The sequence below is a fragment of the Plasmodium gallinaceum genome (assembly GCF_900005855.1).
Source record: "Plasmodium gallinaceum strain 8A genome assembly, contig: PGAL8A_v1_87, whole genome shotgun sequence".
Taxonomy (NCBI): Eukaryota; Apicomplexa; class Aconoidasida; order Haemosporida; family Plasmodiidae; genus Plasmodium; species Plasmodium gallinaceum.
In genome coordinates, this window is record NW_021628251.1 from 579,606 (window position 1) to 600,232 (window position 20,627).

General features: G+C 16.6%; 6 protein-coding genes across 6 annotated transcripts; 3 read left to right on the top strand and 3 right to left on the bottom strand.

Annotated features, from left to right (window-relative positions):
* Positions 1-1,313: 1,313 nt before the first annotated feature.
* Positions 1,314-2,590, bottom strand: PGAL8A_00286400 (small nuclear ribonucleoprotein-associated protein B, putative; the record flags this gene model as incomplete). The annotated part of the gene is made up of 2 exons (XM_028671864.1): positions 1,314-1,901; positions 2,420-2,590. 2 exons carry the CDS (start codon positions 2,588-2,590, stop codon positions 1,314-1,316), a joined length of 759 nt encoding a protein of 252 aa, XP_028528475.1.
* Positions 2,591-3,539: 949 nt separating this feature from the next.
* On the bottom strand, positions 3,540-6,821 carry PGAL8A_00286500 (ATP-dependent protease, putative; the record flags this gene model as incomplete). Its single annotated transcript, XM_028671867.1, has 1 exon — positions 3,540-6,821. The coding sequence occupies one exon, from the start codon at positions 6,819-6,821 to the stop codon at positions 3,540-3,542; it is 3,282 nt and encodes a 1,093-aa protein (XP_028528476.1).
* A 577-nt stretch (positions 6,822-7,398) lies between these two features.
* On the bottom strand, positions 7,399-8,343 carry PGAL8A_00286600 (uracil-DNA glycosylase, putative; the record flags this gene model as incomplete). Its single annotated transcript, XM_028671868.1, has 1 exon — positions 7,399-8,343. The coding sequence occupies one exon, from the start codon at positions 8,341-8,343 to the stop codon at positions 7,399-7,401; it is 945 nt and encodes a 314-aa protein (XP_028528477.1).
* A 2,151-nt stretch (positions 8,344-10,494) lies between these two features.
* On the top strand, positions 10,495-12,482 carry PGAL8A_00286700 (conserved Plasmodium protein, unknown function; the record flags this gene model as incomplete). The annotated part of the gene is made up of 3 exons (XM_028671869.1): positions 10,495-11,891; positions 11,990-12,095; positions 12,345-12,482. 3 exons carry the CDS (start codon positions 10,495-10,497, stop codon positions 12,480-12,482), a joined length of 1,641 nt encoding a protein of 546 aa, XP_028528478.1.
* Positions 12,483-12,857: 375 nt separating this feature from the next.
* Positions 12,858-13,515, top strand: PGAL8A_00286800 (DNA-directed RNA polymerase I/III subunit, putative; the record flags this gene model as incomplete). The annotated part of the gene is made up of 3 exons (XM_028671870.1): positions 12,858-12,939; positions 13,217-13,324; positions 13,412-13,515. The coding sequence occupies 3 exons, from the start codon at positions 12,858-12,860 to the stop codon at positions 13,513-13,515; spliced, it is 294 nt and encodes a 97-aa protein (XP_028528479.1).
* A 3,500-nt stretch (positions 13,516-17,015) lies between these two features.
* Positions 17,016-18,020, top strand: PGAL8A_00286900 (RNA-binding protein Nova-1, putative; the record flags this gene model as incomplete). Its single annotated transcript, XM_028671871.1, has 1 exon — positions 17,016-18,020. One exon carries the CDS (start codon positions 17,016-17,018, stop codon positions 18,018-18,020), a length of 1,005 nt encoding a protein of 334 aa, XP_028528480.1.
* Between the last annotated feature and the right edge of the window lie 2,607 nt (positions 18,021-20,627).

The following is a 20,627-nucleotide window of genomic DNA, read 5'->3' on the forward strand; positions in this document are numbered from 1 at the left end:
AAAAAAAAAAAAAAAAAAAAAAAAAAAAAAAAAATTTGCTCCGTTGGAGTTTTTAATGAAGTTGTACTTTTTTTTTATCTTTTTTTTTTTTGTTTTAATTTTTCTCTTTTTTTATGTTAATTATTTTATGTTTATTATACTATAACTAATTCAAACGTTATTTTTGATATTTTTATAATTCATAATTTTCATTTTTTTTTTTTTTTCTTCATTTATTTTACATATATAAAGATTATCTAGTTAAAAAAAAAAATAAATAAAATGTATATTGATTTTTTACTTAATTTTTTACAACATAGATATTAAATACAACTTTTTTGCTTATTGTCTAAATTTCTGATTACAACTGAATGGAAATTTTTATAAATATATTTTAGTTTAAATAAATATACATAAAATAGTAATTGAAAAAAAGAAAATTAGTTATTTGAATTTCTTAAGTTATATATATATATATAATAATACATGTTTAGGATAAAAATCTAAAGAATATTTTATCAAGTTATATTTCTGTTATTAAAAGTTCTATATAAAAAAATATATGTAAATAATTAAGATGTTCATAAGATAATAAAAACATTTAGAAAATTGAAAAAAAAAATAATAAATAATTTTTATTTATAATTTATTCTTGAACAAAAATAAGTAAGGATATTAAATTTAAATTAAAAAGAAAAAAAAAAAAAATTTATAAATAAATTAATAAAAAATATATAAAGAAAAAAAAATTAAAGTAAAATTTATTGATATAATAGCAACATCATATTTTTATTTTAATTCTTAAGATGAATCTCCACGAAGTTTAATTTATAACATTTTTTCTAATAAATAATAATAAAAATATATTCATGTGTATATATTATAAGAGAGAATCTAAATTTTAAAGTAAAATTCATTATATTTCAAAATAAAGTTAATAAATATGAATGAAATTTATTAAGATAACTTTAAATATAAAATAATAATATCAATAATAAAAAAAAAAAAAAAAATGTGAAATAATATTTTTTCAAAAATACGAACAAATAACAAAAATATAAATACATGAAAATTTAAAATTAAACTACTTCAAATTAAAAAAATCAAGATATAAGTCATGTCTAATAGTACTTGTATGTACATATAGACAGATATAAAATAATACTTTAAATTATTACATTTTCAAGCATTGTTATAATTTTTTTTCTTTTTCATTTTAATCATAATCTATATGTTTAAAATAACTTTCATTTAAAGGTATTTAAAAAAAAAAAAAAAAAAAAGAAAAAAAATGTAAAGACAAAGAAGGTATATATATAAAAAAAAAAAAAAATCTATTCAGTTGGAGGTTTCATACTAGGAGGAAATGGCAATTGTGGTGGTACTTGAGGTGGCATTTGAGGTGGTACTTGAGGTGGCATTTGAGGTGGCATTTGAGGTGGCATTTGTGGTGGAATTTGTGGTGGAATTTGTGGTGGCATTTGTGGTGGCATTTGAGGTGGTATTTGAGGTGGCATTTGAGGTGGCATTTGAGGTGGCATTTGAGGGGGTAACCTTTGTTGCATATTATTAGCATTTGATATTGGTTGATTTATAGGAATATTCATAGGAATCATAGGTCTTGAATTATTTAATGGAGCATTTGGAGATCTGAAATTTGGATTAACAGCTGGCGTTAAATTTTTTGTAGTACTAGAATTTAATGCCATACCTGTTGGCATATTGCTTATAGGATTTGTTAAATTTGTATTAAAATTATTTTGCAAGGGTACGTAATTACTTAATGGAATTCCTCTTCCTGTAGCTATTCCTTTATTTATTACATTATTCATAGATTTTTTATTAATAGGACCCTGTTCGGCTGTAAATGAAACAATATTTTCTCCTCTTATTAAAATTAAACCAACTACTCTTTTTATTTCCTAAAAAAAAAATAGAAAATTATAAAATTATATATGAACATATGGAATACTAATATTTTTTTTTAGTAACTTCTTATTATTCTAAAAAACTAACACTATATATATATATATATATATCATAATTTATAGAATGAAATATAACTATATATATAATATTCTATTAAATAATTATCCTTAATTTATCATATAGTAAAATGTAGAAAATATAACAAATAATTATTTTATATATTAGTATAAAATCATAATGAAAAACATATTGTTTCTACTTGTCTTAAATATTCTTTTTTTATTAACAAAATTAATGTTATAATTAACATTTTTTAAAATAAATATATTCTTAAAATATAATCATTAACATAAACTTTTTTATTTACATAAAAAAAAAAAATGATTTTTTAATATATATATATATAAATATATATATAAATATATAATAAGAACTAATTGTTATAATTATATTTTATCCTTTTTCATTTTTTTTTTTTTTTTTTTTTTTTTATTTTTCATATAAATATTACCTTAAAACCAGTTTCCTGATCTTTTATTTTTCTAAACTCTTCAGCATCAACTAAAACTATATTCATATGCCTATCATATGAAAGAAAAGTGCCAACAAAATATCTAGTATCACTAACAGTAACCCTAACTCTATAATGTAACCATGTTTCCAAACGTGAATTTTTTCCCATTTTCTTTTTTTCTTTTTTTTTTAAATTTATACTTTAATATTAATAGAAAAAAGAAAATTGGGAATTTCTTCTTTTTTTTTTTTTTTTTTTTCTCTCTTTCTTTTTTTGATATTTATTTGTTCTTTTAATAAATCTTTAAAAAAAAAAAATTCATAATTTTACTATTTGTAAAATCATTATGTTTTGCTTTAAAATTATATGAAATCTTAATTTTAAAAAAAAAAAAAGGGATGCCTTGTAATGTGGAATTATATAAAATTAATTTTTATTTAAAATATAAATTAATGTTTTTAAAATTAAAAAAAAATTATAAAAATCTATTTTATATGAATTACTGTATTAAAAATAACTTTTAAAAAAAAAAAAAAAAAGAAAAAAAAAAAAAAAAAAAATACAAACTAAATTGAATCTAAATAAAATTAATAATTATGTCAAATTAACTTCAAATCTATATAAAAATTCCTATTAATAAAAAATTGTATTGTTAAAATTTCAAAAGTATTAAATATTATAAAAATTTTTTATAATGTAACGAAAACAGAAAAATTAAGAGAATATAAAATACATAGGGACACATAATAAAAATGACTATAAACAAAATAAACAGAAAAAAAAAAAAATACAATAAAATAAAATAAAATAAAATAAAATAATAATTAATAATTTTAATGAATTTAGAATCATTATAATTTTTCTAAATCTTTATATTTTTAAGGAATACATTTTAAAATGTTATTTTAAAATAAAAAGGAAAATGTTTATCCTTTTCATAAAAACACAAAAAAAAAAAAAAAAAAAAAAAAAAAAAAAAAAAAAAAAAAATAATATAAATAATGAAATTTATTTACTTGGAAAAGTAAAGTTGTAAAACAACATTTTAAAAATATTATTTGATAATGTATTCACAAATTTAAAAAAAAAAAAACAGAAAAATATATTAAATAACATATTAACATAGATATTTATTATATTTATTAAAAAGCATATTAAAAATTTGGCAATAGTGATAAACATATAAAACATTTATATTTTCCTTAATATAGCTTGGCAATAATTCATATTCTTGTGCATTATCTCTAGGTATTATTAAAGTACGAATGCCATAATTTTTAGCAACAATAACTTTTTCTATTAATCCTCCTATTTTTAAAATATGTCCATTTAAACTTATTTCACCAGTCATACATAAAGAATTATCTACTGCTATTTTTAAATAATAAGATAAAATAGATGTAACAAAATTTATACCTGCACTAGGTCCATCCTTTTTAATATCACATTCACTTAAATTGATATGCAAATAATCATTTTGAAAATTAGGAATAATTTGATTCATTAAATTAATAGAATATGTATTTGCAATTATTATACTTTCTTGCATTATTTTTCCAACATTTCCAGTTATTATAATATTATAATTAAAATTATCATTCTTGAACCTATTTTCATTATTTAAATGTATGTCCTTTTTTTTATTAAATCCATTACTATAGGAATATTTATCTTCATTAAATGAAAAAGAATTATTTTCATAAAGACATGTATTTTCATTGATACTTTTTAGTTCATTGTCATTTTTGTCTAACAGTTCATACCTATTTTTCTTATAAATATTTTTATTATCATCACTTGATGATAATGAATTTTTCATTTCTGATAAATTATAGTAATTAATTATTTGATTTTTATCATTTAAAGCTAACTCGTTGACAGAAATAGAAAATGGCAAATTACTTTTTTCATGTTTCTCTTTTATTAAAGAATTAATATTATTAGTGTTATAATATTCATTATTATAACATTCATATTTATTGTTTCTGGTATTATAGTATTTGTTATTAGCATTATGATGATTATAATTTTCAATATTGTTATCATTTTTATCATTTTTACTATTATAATTTTTTAACTTGCTATAGTGATGTTCATTATAATTGCAATAAAACTCATCATTATTTACGTAATTCATTTCATATTTAGGATACCGATTTTTTAATGAAAAATTATTTTTTAAACTTGATACTTCTATTGTTACTATTTGTCCACCATTATCCGTAAAGGCTAATGATTTCAATGAACCATCAAAATTGTGATTTTCCTTATTTTTTTTATTCTTAATAGAATCTATATTAATAAAATCATTTAAATTATTTAAATTTATGTTAATTTCTTTTGTATTTCCTTTTAATAACAGATAAGCTCTTTTTTTATAAATATTATAAATTATATTATAAAACTGTCTTAAACCATTTTCATTAGTATAATTATGAATAATATATAATAATAGTTCATCTGATATATGTAAATGAATATCTGTAATCTTTGTTTCCAATTCTAGTTTTTTTTTTAAATAATTTCTGAAAATATGAACTTTTTCTATATTAGTGTAAGGATGTATATTTATGATTTCCATTCTATCTAATAAAACATCAGGAATATTTTCTATTGTATTAACAGTACATATAAAAAAAACATTTGAAATATCAACGGGAATATTTATATACTGATCTTTAAATAATTTATTTTGGTTAATATCAAAAATATTTAAAAAAGTATTATAAATATTAGTATTTATATATGAAATTTTATCAAATTCATCTAAAATTATTAATGGGTTCATAACATTTGTTGATATTAATGACTGTATTATTTTTCCTTCATAACTATTCACGTAAGTTTTTCTATGACCAATTAAATCATTCATATTATTTATATTATTCATATTTATTACATAAAATGGAATATTCAAACACTTACTAATAGATTTACAAATAGAAGTTTTTCCTGTACCTGGATAGCCAACCAATAAAAGTATTTTTGGTTTAATATTTTTATTTAATATATATAAACTTAAATATTCAAGTATATATTTTTTAACATAATTCAATCCATAATGACTTTTATTTAATAAAATTTCACATTCATTTATATCTTCATTTAATAATTGATATTTGTTATAAGGAATACTTAAAACAGTGTTCAAATATTGATAAGTAGATGAATATTCATTACAATTTTCATTATATAATAAAAATTTATTAATCTCACGAGATATGATCGTTGTTGCTTCAATATTCAAATAACTTTTTATAGTATTAAATTTATTCAGAAAATTTTCACATATAGCCTCATGATCACTTTTTTGACAAATTTTCTTTTTTAAACTATTAATATATTCCTTTATTATTAATTCTTTTTTTTCTTTTAAAAATTTTTCATTTAAATCATTTGTTAATTCCTTTTTCATCTTTAACAAAAATATATCTTCATTTAATAAATGCAAACATTTTTTTAATTTTTCTTCTATATTATTACTTTCAAACAATTCTTGAATAGCACTATTTTTATTTATAGTTATATTACCTATAAAATTCACTAAATTATTTATATTTTTAATATTATAATATTTTAATAATAAATTGTATTCATAATTATTTACACTGTTTAAGCTTATTATTTCCTTTATTTTATTTATTATTTCTATATGATATATTTTTATATATTTATTATTTATATCGTATTTTTCATTTTTTATTATATCAAATTCTACCATATTATTTCCTTTCCAATTTTTTATTTTTATTTTTTCTATTAATTCAACAACAATTCTAAACACGTTGTCAAATTTATTAAAAACAAAATTTCTATTATTATCAACACTCTCTTTATTTATATTTTTATCAAATAAATTATCATTATTTATGTCATTATTATTTATATTATTGCTATCTCTATTGTTGTTTATTCTAATTTTACTTAAATTATCATTGCTAATTTGTGTAGAGTTATTTGTATTTTCATCATATAAAATTTCCTTAATTAAACCAATACATCCAATATTATAAATATCACTTAAATTACGAATGTAGTCAATATCTTTTCTTATCAATTTTTTTTTTTCTTCTTCATTTTCTTTTATTTTTAAAGTAGTTCTATTAAGTTCAGCATCACTAAATAAAGAAAATGTCTCTTCATTTTCTCTTTTTCTATTAAAAAATAGTCCAATATATGTTTTTTTCTGTTTATAATTTTTCATATTTTTTATAATACTTTTATCAGCATTCAGGACATAACAAAGCCCTGGAAAAAGTGGTTTATTCATAAGAGCAAAACATTCAATTTCTTTTAATTTTATCTCATTTTCATGAACTATTTTGGATGAACGAGAAAAAAATCTAACTTTAAAAAATTCTTTCCTATTGTATTTTACGAATTTAAAATAAAATAACATGATAATTAATAACAAATATTAAGGAAAAAAAAAAAAAAAAAAAAAAAAAAAAAAAAATGAAGATAAAAGCCAAATAAAAAAAGAGGTGATACTGATAAAAAAATAAAATGTTTTCTTAAAGCATATTTTCATATTCATTTTTATTAAGAATACTAATTTTTTATAAAATTTAAAAAAAAAAAAAATTGTATGATTATACATATATATTATTAAATATAATAAATTCAAAAATATTTTATTCAATATATCATTTTGATAAAAATTGAATTAAAAAAAAAATTATTTTAAAGATATACATAAAGTTTTTTAAAATTAAATATTAATAATTTTTAAAAAAAAATAAATAACATTTATAATATAGACTTTATAGAAAATTAATAATTATAGTATACAAACATATTTTAATTGCATTTTTCTGCATATAAAAATCAAATGATTATACATATAAAAATGTAAATTAATTAAAAAATATGTTACCTAAAATGAATAAAAATATTATATAAACAGGTAGGATAATATTGAAATAAAATTAAAAAATGAAATAAATGATTTACTTTTTTTTTTTTTTTTTTTTTTTTTATTGTGGTAATTCCCATTTTATTGGAACTAAGTTATTTTCAATAAGAATTTTATTACATTTATTAAAATGATCACAATTTTCAAAATGCCTTATACTTAATGGAGATGGATGACCAGCTTTTAATATAAAATGTTTTGTTGTATCAATTTTAGAACATTTTTTAATTGCAAAATTACCCCATAGCATAAAAATAATTTTTTCTTTTTTTTGGTTTATTATGTTAATAACTTTATCAGTAAATGTTTCCCATCCATAATTTTTATGAGATGCTGGTTTGTTTTCTTCAACAGTTAAAGAAGTATTTAATAAAAAAACTCCTTGTTCTGACCAACTAATTAAATTTCCGTGATTACTTTTTTGCTTTATTTCTTTTAAAATATTTTTCAAGCTTGGTGGTATTTTAATACCAAAAGGCACAGAAAAGCTTAATCCCATTGCTTGGTTTTTTTGATGATAAGGATCCTGGCCTACTATAACTACCTTTATTTTTGATAATGGTGTTTTTAAAAAAGCATTAAAAACTAATTGTTCAGGTGGATAAATAACTTTAATTTTTCTTTCTTCTTTTATTTTTAAATACATATTTTTAAAATAACTTTTTTTTAATTCATCCTGTAACTCTTTAAACCATTCTATATCCATTAGTTTTCTTATTTCTTCTATATAATCAGAAGCTTTTTCATTATTTTTTATTTCATTTTCTGTTTTTCTAATCATATTTAAATTATTATCATAAATATTTTTTGTATTTTCTAATTCATCTTTATTCATAATTTTCCTTTTCTTACAATCATTTTCATTTATTTCTGAGTTTTCTAAACAACTACTTCCAATAGATTCTACACATTTATTAGCGTTTTCTTCAGCTTTTGTATTTGTTATTTTCTGCCTTTTACTTTTAAAAAAGTAATCTATTGTTTTTTGAACTTTAACTTTATTCATATGTAAAAATGATATAAAAAAAAATAGTTAAATATATATATATATATATATATATATATATATATATATATATATATATATATATATATATAATTAATATAATTAATAGTTTATAAAATTTTTATATCTATCTATTAAAAAAAAAACTTTATTTAAAAATTAACAATGTGTTCAATAAGTTAAAAAATACAGTTAGACAAAAAAAAATATATTTTTTTCTTGAAATATATAAAAGAATTAAATTTAAAGAAAAAAAAATAATGATTAATGAATTTGTTATTTTCTCATATTTTTCTTTTTTTTCATTTAAAATGTAAATGTAATATTAAATTTAAATCAATACGAAAAAAAAATTTATAATAAAATTATCAGCTTATAATATATTCTTTTATTTAAAAAAAAAAGTAAATAAATTTTACTATTATTTTAATTTTTTTTTCTTTATTTTAAATATATATAAAAATTAAAAAAAATAATATCATATATTGTCTAAATATTAATAAAAGTTAAAAGGTTTTAATAATTAAATGTCATGCTACTTTATTGAACATATCATATATATGTAAAATTCACAAAAAATAAAAAAAAAAAAATTTTATTATGCATTTCTATATTGACAAAAAAAAAAAAAAAAAAATTAAAAAAAAATAAAAAAAATGAATAGGATAACTTATAATTAGTTTATTATTCTGGCATTTATTTAAAAAAAAATAAGAAGATTTTAAGATTTCATTTTATAAAGTAAAAATTAAAAGTTATTTAAATTATTAATAGAAATTTTTTTTTTAATTTCTGTTAGAATAAAATAATAACAATTTAATATATTTTTTTTTTTTTTGTAATATATTTCTAAAAGAATTATATATTATATATTAAAATTGTTTTTAATTTTTTTTTTTAGTGTTTAATCAAAAAAATGCTTTAATAGTTCAATTTTATTAACTTATCTAATTAAGGATACCGTTTATGATTATATGAAGAATACACTTCTTAGAAAAATGAAATATATATTATTCCAAATAATTTTATATAATTTATTTATTTCTATTAACATGCTCTTTTATATATGAGCTAAACATACTCAAAACATTTATAATTTTTTTATTTCATTATGCTTTATTGAAAATATATGAAAAATGAGGCCTTTGAAATTTATAGTAATACTTTTTTTTTACATTCTTAATAATATGTTAAATATAAAAAAAAAAGAAAAAACGAGAGAAAATAAAAAATTGGGTATATAAAATAACTTAATCTACTAATTACATATATATATGTCTTAATAAAAAGTGGCAATTAATTTAAGTATAAAAAAAAATTGTTTTATAGTCTTTATAATGTTATTAAATTTTATCCATTTAATCAATATTTATAATGTGTTTCTCCTTTTCTAATAAAAAATTTGAAAATTACACACAATTTAAATTTCCATTCATAATTACACATTTTATAAAGGAAAATTAAAATTTTTTTTTAATTGCTTAAATTCTTTAAAATATTTTAATTTAAGCATAACACTTTAATTACATTTAAATATTTTTTTTTTCTTTTAATTTTTACATAAATGTATTGAATTTTGTCAAATTTTTTCATTTAAAAATAAATAAATAAATAAAAAAAAATGTAATTTTCACTTTATTGTTTGTTATTTTATTATTTTAAATAACTCAATTCTCCTATCACGAGAACTAATTTTTTACTTTTTAATTATTTAATTTTTTTTGAATTTACTTTTTTTTTTTTTTTTCATTTGTTCTGTTTCATCTTTAATAACAGATTTGTTCTTTTCCTTTTTATTATTATTGTGATATATTTTTCTACTTTTTTTTTTTTTTTTTTTTTTTTTTTGTTTATTTTAATTATATGAAATTTACACCTTTTATATAAATAAACAGTTATTTTATTTATTTTTACTTATTTTTTTTTTTAATCTTTTTATAATATATTTGTCCTATATACTTTTTTTAAGATTTGTCTTATCATTTTTTTAAATAAATATATTCCCTTTATAAATTATTTTGATTGTATTTAATTTTTTCATTTTTGCTTTAATAATTTTAATTATTTATGTCGTTTTAATGAAATTTTATTTACATATTTTTTTTTTTTTATATCTATTAAGGAAATAATAAAAATATATAATTTAAAATAATGGGAAATTTATTATTTACAGATGATTCATCATCGTCTTGTTCCAATAAATGTAGTGAAAATGCAAAAAAAAGTAAAAAAAATACTTGTTCTTCTGAAAAATCAAGAGAACGAAATGATGTAAAATTAAAAATTAATACACATGAAAATAACTTAGCATTATTAAAAACAAAAAACAGAGCGAAGAGGCATAATCCAAGTAATGCTCTATTAAGAAATGGAATTTTCTGTGTAAAATATAAAGTGAAAAATCAGTTCATACCTATGCTTTTGGAGTTAAAAAATACACCTAGATGTGAAATTGTAGTTTTTGATGATTACCGTAATATTATAAAAAAAATATTAATTAAAGATATAGAATTAATTGAAAACTCAATTAACACAATAGATATATTTTTAAGAATAAATGAAGAATATACAGAGCAAAATAAATTTAATTTGTGCAGTTTTATATTAAAAGATAACAATGATAAAGTATCTTTTATTTATAATATAAAAATGTTATATGGTATTGACGTATTAGAATATGGGAAAGTGAAGTATAATAAAATAAATACTGAAGAAGTAGAAGAAAAATACATTTATGAAAAAAATGTTTTAGATAAAGAAAATGAAAATAATTTACAGTCTTTATTAGATGATATAAATAATAATTTATATAATAACATGGAATTATTTGAAAAAAATATTGATGAAGATAAAATGGGTGAAATAATAAATACATGCTTAAAATTAGGAGAAATGCATAATCCTATTATTATCTTAGGTGATATGGAAGATGGTAGCATTATAAAAGTAAAAGAATTGAATTCTTTATCTACTTCAAAGAAAAAAAAAAATATGTCACACGACGATTTTACACTTATAGAATGGTTTTTGTCAAAAGGTATTGGTTCAAATAAAAGTTTTCGTGAAGATTCTATTCATTGTGGAAATAGTTTATTATTAAAATCTTTTATGATAGGTTACTATATAAAAGTTAAAGTTTGTAAAAATATATTTATTAATAATAAGAAAACATTTGTCACTTCAGTAAGTATAAAAGGACCAGTTACAATTAATGATAATACTGCAAAACACGTTCTAAATTATTTATCTAATGCCAATGAATCTATTCAAATTTATTTATCTTCATCTGATATATATAATATATTTTTTTCCTCTAGTGAACCTGATAAAAATATTATAGGATTATTTATTTTTTACCCTGCCTATATATTTATTATGAGAAAAGGTTTAAGATTTGCTATAACCTTAAATGAAAAAAGTTATTCAGTGGATTATGTATGGAATTCTTTTTATTTAACAAAAAAGGACGTATTGTTTGATAAAGCATACGATTTTATACCTTCTTATATAGATATGTCAGATATTCATCTATATTTCATAACTCTAAAGTATAAAAATATATATAATTTTAAATAATACTTATTTTCTGTTCATATCTTTTATTAATTTTTAAAAATATACTTTACGAAACTTTATTTTTATTTAGTATAAATGGGGATAAAATAAAATCAATTATACGAACCAATTCGTCTAACGAGAGAAATGAAATATATACAACTGTGTTTTTTTATAAATATCAAAAAAGGATAATTGTTAAAAAATCAATAAGAATAAAATAAATTGATCATTATTTATTATTTATAGCACTATATATTTTTCCCGTTTATATTAAAAAATTTATTAATCTTATTCTACATCATTTTTTTTTAGTCATAATTCATTTTATACCTTTTATCTATAAATTATTATTTTTCATTCTTTAAATTTCATAATTTAATATTAGTTTTCTTACTTCATTAATCATATATTTTTCCAATTTTTTTTTTTTTTTTTTTTTATAGTCCATGAATGAATGGGTGAGAGATTCATTAGCTGGGTCGTATAGTAAACTTAAAAAAAGATTTGAAAATATTTTTATAGAATTAAAAGGGCAAGATTTAAAAAAAATAGATTTAGTTAATATGTATAATTATGCATAAATAAAACATATAACATTAATTTATTAAATTTTTCTATATTAAAAAAAAAAAAAAAAATTTGACGTTTTAATTATAACAAAACATTGTTTTTTTTTTTTTTTTTTATATTTAAATTTCAATAATTTTTAATACAATAATTTTATAATTTTTTATTTATCTTTTTTTTTTTTCTTCTTTCTTTTTTTTTTTTTTTTCATTTTATTCATTTGATTTATTTTTCTTTTATTTTCTTCTTATTTGTTTAATAATGACGTATACACTTTTGCTTTAATTGTTGACTTAAAGGCAGCAATACATTTAAATTTTTTTTTCACTTACATAAATTTTGTATAAAAATATTTTTAACATAATTAATGCTGAGATTAAAATACAAAAATGGAAGAAAAAAAAAATTTTGAAAATCTGAAAACTTTGACACACGCAACATTTTGTTTTGAAAGTGAAGATCATACCTTAGGTATTTAAAACAAGGAACAATAAACATAAAAATATTATATATATATATATATATATATTATATATGTAAAAATGTTTTATATACGGAAATATTACATATATAGAAATATATTTTTTATGATAAATTTATTTTTATATAACAAATCCCAATATACATATTGTCACAATTTAACTATATGAAGTATAAAATAGTTAGCTTTTTTTTTTTTTTTTTTTTTTTTTTTTTTATGAATATCTTTTAAATTAAATTGTTTTTAATTTTTTCATTTTTAAAACAGGAAATTGTTTACGTTGTATTTTACTTCAAAAAGAAGGTGTAGAATTTGCTGGATACACAGTACCTCATCCAACACAAGCAGAGATTAATGTTAGAATTCAAACAACAGGTTGATAAATAATTATATTTATATTTACTCTCATTCTTTTACTTATTATTTTGACACTTATTATATATTATACTTTTTTTATTTAAGGGAAACCGGCTTTAAATATTTTAAAAGAATCATTGGATGATCTCTCCAATATATGTGATATTATGTTGAACAAGTTTAATGATGTATTAAAATATTCGTATTAAATTATTTTAATTTATTTTATTTTTTTTTTTGTTTAATATTTTCTATTTTTCTATTAAAAATTGTAACGCTTTTTAAAAATTTATTTAAAAAATAATTATAAAAAAGAAAAAATCATTATATTAATTTTTTTTGTCATCTTAATTAAAATAAAATTATTATAAAATAACTTAATTATTAAACAAATGGTAAAAATAAACAATATATTTTCATAAAGGACACTAAAAGGAATTACGGAAATAAACTTAATTTAATATATGAATGTAAATTTCAGAAAAAAAATAGTATTTGCATATATCAAAAATTATATCATTTAAAAATTACATTATACGTAACTTATATTTATAATTAATGTAAGTTTGTACAAAATTTTATAATAAGAACATAAAAAGATTATATGTATGTATTAATAATATTTTATAAAATCAATTTCATTTATAAATTTAAAGCATAATAATATATTTTTAATTAATAAAAAAAAAAAAAAAAAATGAAATTCTAAATTATTTATTCATAATAGATGCAAATAATATAGACATATTTATATTTTAAATACATGTATATTTTAAATACGTATTTCGTAGAAATATACAAAAATGAAATCTGTGATAAATTATTATGTATGTATGAATAGGATTTTTCAAATAACAAGCTAAAATTATCTTTTGTATTATATATATTTAAAAAATTATTTAACTTAATACTATTTTTATATATTGCCATAATAAAATTTGTTTCTTTTATTGAAAATATATACATGTGTAAAATGGTTCCTTATTTTTCTAAAAATTTTAATATATATTATAATTAATGATATAGTGTAATACTTGTAACCGTATGAGAACAGAAACATTCTTTATATCAGTTTTTAATAATTAGAAATTCAGTAGTAATTTTTTCATTTATATAATTTAAATGTAAATTACATTTTATAATGAAATATCTATTTTAAAAATTTCGTAATATTATATATTTAATAATTAATTGTATCATATTTAGAAAATTAATAATATTTTATTCCATATTTTATTTTTAAAAATAAAAAAATAAGTAATTTTGATTAGCCTATATCATCAATATAATAAAAATTTGATATTACATGTATTTATTCTTGTTTTAACAATTGCAATACTTTAAAGGTTTGAAATATTTTTTTTCCTTTAAAAACAATAATATTATATTTTATTTATTACCTATATATTCCTCTAGAATTTTCATTTATACATACAATTTCCATCATTGTTTACATGCATGAAAAAGGGGAAATGCATATAAATAAGGTTATGATAAAATTTGAAACAATAAGAAATTACATTATTTCAAAAATAAAATATTTATTATATTATAATTTACTAGATATTTTTAGGTCTTATTTTTATAATTAAAATTTATGTTATAACAGTGATTAAAAAAACTTTATTTTTTTATTTAACGAATCTTTTATAAGATTAAATAAATAATATTTATTTAATATATGTGCAACTGGTTAGGATTAATTTAATTTTTTTTCTTTTCATAAAACAAAAAAAAAGTAAGCCAAACAAAACATTTTTAATCTATTTCAAGATTTTCTAAAGCATTTTTTAACACTTCATAAAGTATTCTGTAATCATATTAAATAATACAAAAATAAGTTTCTTATTTTACTTTTAAAAATATACTTTTCATGAATGCTATTTCAAGTTTTAAAAAAAAATATTTAACTAAAAATAAAATTCTTAACTGTTCATATGAAAAATAAATATATTAGTATTTACAATTTCTAATATTCTGCTTATGTTAATAATATAATAACAAAAAAAAAAAAAAAACATCAATAAACACATATATACAAATATTTATAACAGCATTGAAACACAGATATAAACACAACTTTGTATGTGCATATAAAAAAATAAGTTTTTAAATAATTACTAACATAAATTATCTAAACAGTACTTTTTTGTAAAATATGAAATAAAAATATACACATATATATATATATTTAAATATTTATTAAATAAAATAAAAATAATATTTTTCTTCACGAATAAATATATTATATAAAATTAATTCTTTGATTAAAAATTATTAAAATATTAAATTAAATTACCCACAATTTTACATCATAGACAAAAAAAAAAAAAAAAAAAAAAAAAAAAAAAAAGCAATATAATAAAATAAATTATATAAAATAATTTTTAAAAAATGTTTCTATGAGAATAATCTTTATGATTATTTTTAAAGAAAACAAAAAATGTACATGAATATTTTATTGTACATATATTTAAAAAATAATTACGTAATAACTTTACCTAAAAGCACACAAATTATATTTTTTTAATAAAAAAATAAATAAAAATTAAAATGCGAAAAAAAACTAATAAAACTAAAAAAAATGAAATAAAATAAATAAAAAATATATTATAAAAACAAAAAAAAAAAAATAATAAATTTTACGTTAAAAAAAAATTTTTCTATACATTGTTTTTATATTTTAATGCAAGTTTTATACTTTAAATAATTTAATAGTAATGAAGTTTGAAACTACTACATTTATAAACATCTTTTTTCTTTACTTTTTAAGTTTGTGTATTATTTGCTTGATTTAATAAAAAAAAAAAAAAATAAAAAATAAAATAAAGTTATTTCATAACAAAATCTTTTTGCTTTATTATTAATACAAATAAATAAAAGTTAATATATATATAAATGAATAAATTAAGAAATAAAAAAAAGTAAAAATTAAATATAAATATTTACATATATATACATATATATACATATATATATATATTTATATATTTTTTTAAATAGGAAAACAGATACACATATGTTTATTTAAAAAGAAATATAACATTTTCTTTTTTTTTTTTTAAGGTTTTTATTTTTTTGAGTTATTTTTAAAAATTATTATTTGCTTTCAAGGATTATTCTTATGTAATACCTTATAATTTTTCTTCGAATCATTCTAGTAACAGATATTATTCATCTATTTTTATTTTTTATTTATTTTATTTTTTTAAAGAATTATTGAGTTCACACTTTACTTTGTAGAAATTTGAATAAAAATATATTCTTATTTTAATATTGTTATAATTTTTTTTTATTTTTAACGTTTTATTAGTGTAAGTTTTTCATACATTGTTTATAAATTTTTTTTTCTATATATATTTGTGCCTATCTCTTTAGTATAAAGATTTATAAACATATTTATATATTTTCTTTTTTTAGCTTTTATAAATTTAAAAAAAAAACGTAACTTTTTTTTTTTTTCTTTTTTAATTATCGTTAACCATGAGTTACTATATAATTAGTGTAAAAATTAAAATATAAATACTTTTTTTTTTCTTTATAAATTTTCTTTACACTTGTGAATTGATATTTGGTTAGATAAATTATTCTCTCTTTTTTTTTTTTTTTTTTTTCTTAATTTGTTAAAAAAAGGAAAAAAAAAAAAAAAATTGAAAAGATATACATTAAGACATTGTAAAATTACGAAAGAAGTTACGAAAACACCATAATGGAGGAAAAAAATCAATCAGAAAAAAGAAATAAATCTAATGGGCAATTATGTTTTGTAAAGATGTTAGTCAATAATTTAGTTGCTGGTTCTGTTATAGGTAAAAATGGTTCTATAATTACAAGTATAGAAAATAAAACAGGTTGCAATTTAAAGTTATCACCTAATAATTCCTATTTTCCTAATACACAAGAAAGAGTATTAGTATTATGTGGAAAACAAGAGCAAATAAATAGCGCTCTTTTAATAATTTTAGATAAAATTAGACAAATAGCTTCTCATCATTTTTATGATAAGCAGAATCCAAATGCAACACCAAAATATACATGTAGAATAGTTGTACCAAAGTCAGCTGTAAGCGCAATAATTGGTAAGGGAGGGCAACAAATCAAACAATTACAAGATTCTACTGGATCAAAAATTCAAATATCAAGTCGTGAGGATGGTTTAAATGAAAGGATAATTACTATAATTGGCACTTTTGAATCAATTAGTGATACAGCTTTGAAAGTAGCTAATTCTATACAGAGTGATCCTAATTTAAAAGATTTATTAAATGTTATTTATAATAAAGAATCTAACTATAATTCACGAGCATTAACTCATAACTTTATTAATCAACTTCATTTAAATGGGTATGTAATACCACAACAATATGGAGTTTTTCAACATGATCAATATATGGATGTAGGAATGATGAATTCTCTAATGAGACATAGTCGTGATTTATTTAATTTACCATGTGAAATATCGATACAAATTCCTGATGAATTCATTGGATCCGTTATTGGAAAAAACGGTTCCAGACTTACAAATATTATGAACAGTACAGGTGCACAAATAAGAATAAGTAGAAAAGGGGAATTGATACCTGGAACTACTGATAGAAAAGTTAGAATAATAGGAACAGTTGCAGCTGTACATGCCGCACATGTCTTACTGTTACAACGATTAGAATCTGTTTATATGCAAATAAGAACTATGCAAGTAAAATGTGATGCGTAACAATTTTTTTTTTTTTTTTTTTTTTTAATAAATAAATATATATTAGTGTACATGTGAAAAAATAAATATATGTTTTTAATTTTATTTGATATAAAAAAGTACATTTTCATTTATGCATTTTAAAAAGCATTAATCTTTCATTTTATATTATCCTAATATATTTTTTTTTTTTTACTTAATTATTAGCAATATGTTTTACCTAATCTTTATTTTATAAAATAATTATTTAATATAAACATTATATTTTATTTATTATTATTTTTATACCTAATATAGTATTAATCTAATGTTTAAATAAACAATAACCCCATTTTTTATTTAATAATAAAATTATATAAATTTTTTTAATCTTACAATTTATGTTATCTTATATATTTTTTATTTTGTATAAGAAATGACATAATTCTAAATTTTATATCAAAATACTTTTTTTTATATTTTACAAATGCATATTTTTTTTTTTTTTTTTTTTTTTTTTTTTTTTTTTTTTTGTTGTAAAAAATTAAAATATATATATATATATATATTTAAATGAAGGGTAAAGTTTTTACAAATTATTAAAAAAAAAAAAATACATAATTTGTTATGAATAAATATATATTTATACCATATATCTTCCAATTTTAGATATATATATTTTAAAATGTATGTTAATAAAAACATAAATAATTTTACTTAATTTTAAATATTTTTAATAATACATTAATACTGCAAATTTAAACTACATAACAAAATTTAGAATAAAAAAAAAAATAAAGTTATGTATGATATTGTTTCCAATTATATAACAATTAAATTTCTTTTCCTTCTAATGTTACAATATATAAAAATATCTACTCTTTTTTCATTTAATGATTTCCCTAATATCTATTGTTTCTATTTTGAAATATAAGAATTCATTTTAAAAAATTCAAAGTAGGATTTAATATATATAAACTACGTAAGAATAGTCATCTACAAAATTATCACTATTACATATATTTACATAAAATTTATATTAAACAAAGATAAAGAAAAAAAATTAATGAAAAACATAAATTAAATTATTAAGTATTAATATTTCCTAATAAAAAGAAATATATCTGTGAAAAAGAAAATATATATATTTTATAAATTAGTGTTAACAACGATTTAAAAAAAAAAATATTTAAGACATTAATAAATGTAAAAATTTACATGTATCTCCTCTTATTTCTTTTAAATTAATATATCATTATATATATATAGTATAAACTTGAATTACTTTTTCAAATATCCAAAAATAAATATTTAAATTTGAATAAGATGAAAAAAAGGTAAAAATATAGATAAACAAAATGAAGTATATAATATAAAAATAGATTTATTTTTAATATTTTTTCATAGATATGAACTTACAATAAAATATTTTTATAAATACTTTTCCATGTTTTAATGCTTTAATTATATTCTATATTGGGATTATTTTTATTCAAATAAGAAAATTTCATAAAAAATATTCCTTTTAGATCTTGTAGGAGGTATATATATATTTTTTTTTTTTTTCATGTTACCTACATATATATATATGTATATATATATATTTTATTTGTATATAATATTCATTTAAATTTATAATACTAAATTATTCTTTTTAATTCTTATTAATTTAAAATATTAGTATTATTTTAATGCCTTGATTCTTACATAAACGACATATAATTTATATTTTAAATGGTACACTGAATTCATAAAATTTAATTTAACGGTTTTTTTTTTTCTTCTTTCTAAAATAATTTGGTTTCTCTTTTTATTTATGTATTTCACTTACGTATTTCTATTATTTTTTACGTATATGATTTTTAAAAAAATTTGATTTTTATTATTATTTATGTATTTTACTTATATATTAATATTATTTTTTAAGTATATAAATTAATAATTTTTTTTTATATTTTTACTTTTTTTAAACTTTTAAGATGATTCATTCTTAATAGTTCAAATGAAATTTATAATTCTATAAAAAAAATTAATAAAATTTGTGAAAATGTTCTCAAAAAAAAAGATAAATATTCTTATCTTTTATGTGAAAATCATATATTTTTAATAAAATCATTGCTTATATTTGTATCTAATATATATAAGGAATGTTTAATTATGCATAAAATGCACATTTAAATAACTTTTTTTTTAAAAATAATAATTCTTTAATTAAAATAATAAAAAAAAAAAAAAAATTAATGTTGTTTTTGTTTTATTTTATTTTAAACTTTACTATAATTTTTTTTTTTTTAAAAATATCATGCTAAAATTTCAAAAATTATATGGTTGATGGGTTTTAATTTTTGTTTATTTAAAAATATATACATAATGTATTTATATATGTATATTTTAATTTGTGCCTTATCTTATTTTTATTATATCGATTATTTAAGTTTATGTATATAATAATTGTGATAGTTTTAATTTTTTTTTTATATATGTATTATTATTTTTAGTTTACTAATTTTTTTTCCTTTTTATATTGAATTTATTAAAAATTTATTTATTATTTTTCTTAAAAAAAAAAAAAAAAAAAAAAAAAAAAAAAAAAAAAAAAAAAAAAAAAAAAAAAAAAAAAAAAAAAAAAAAAAAAAAAAAAAAAAAAAA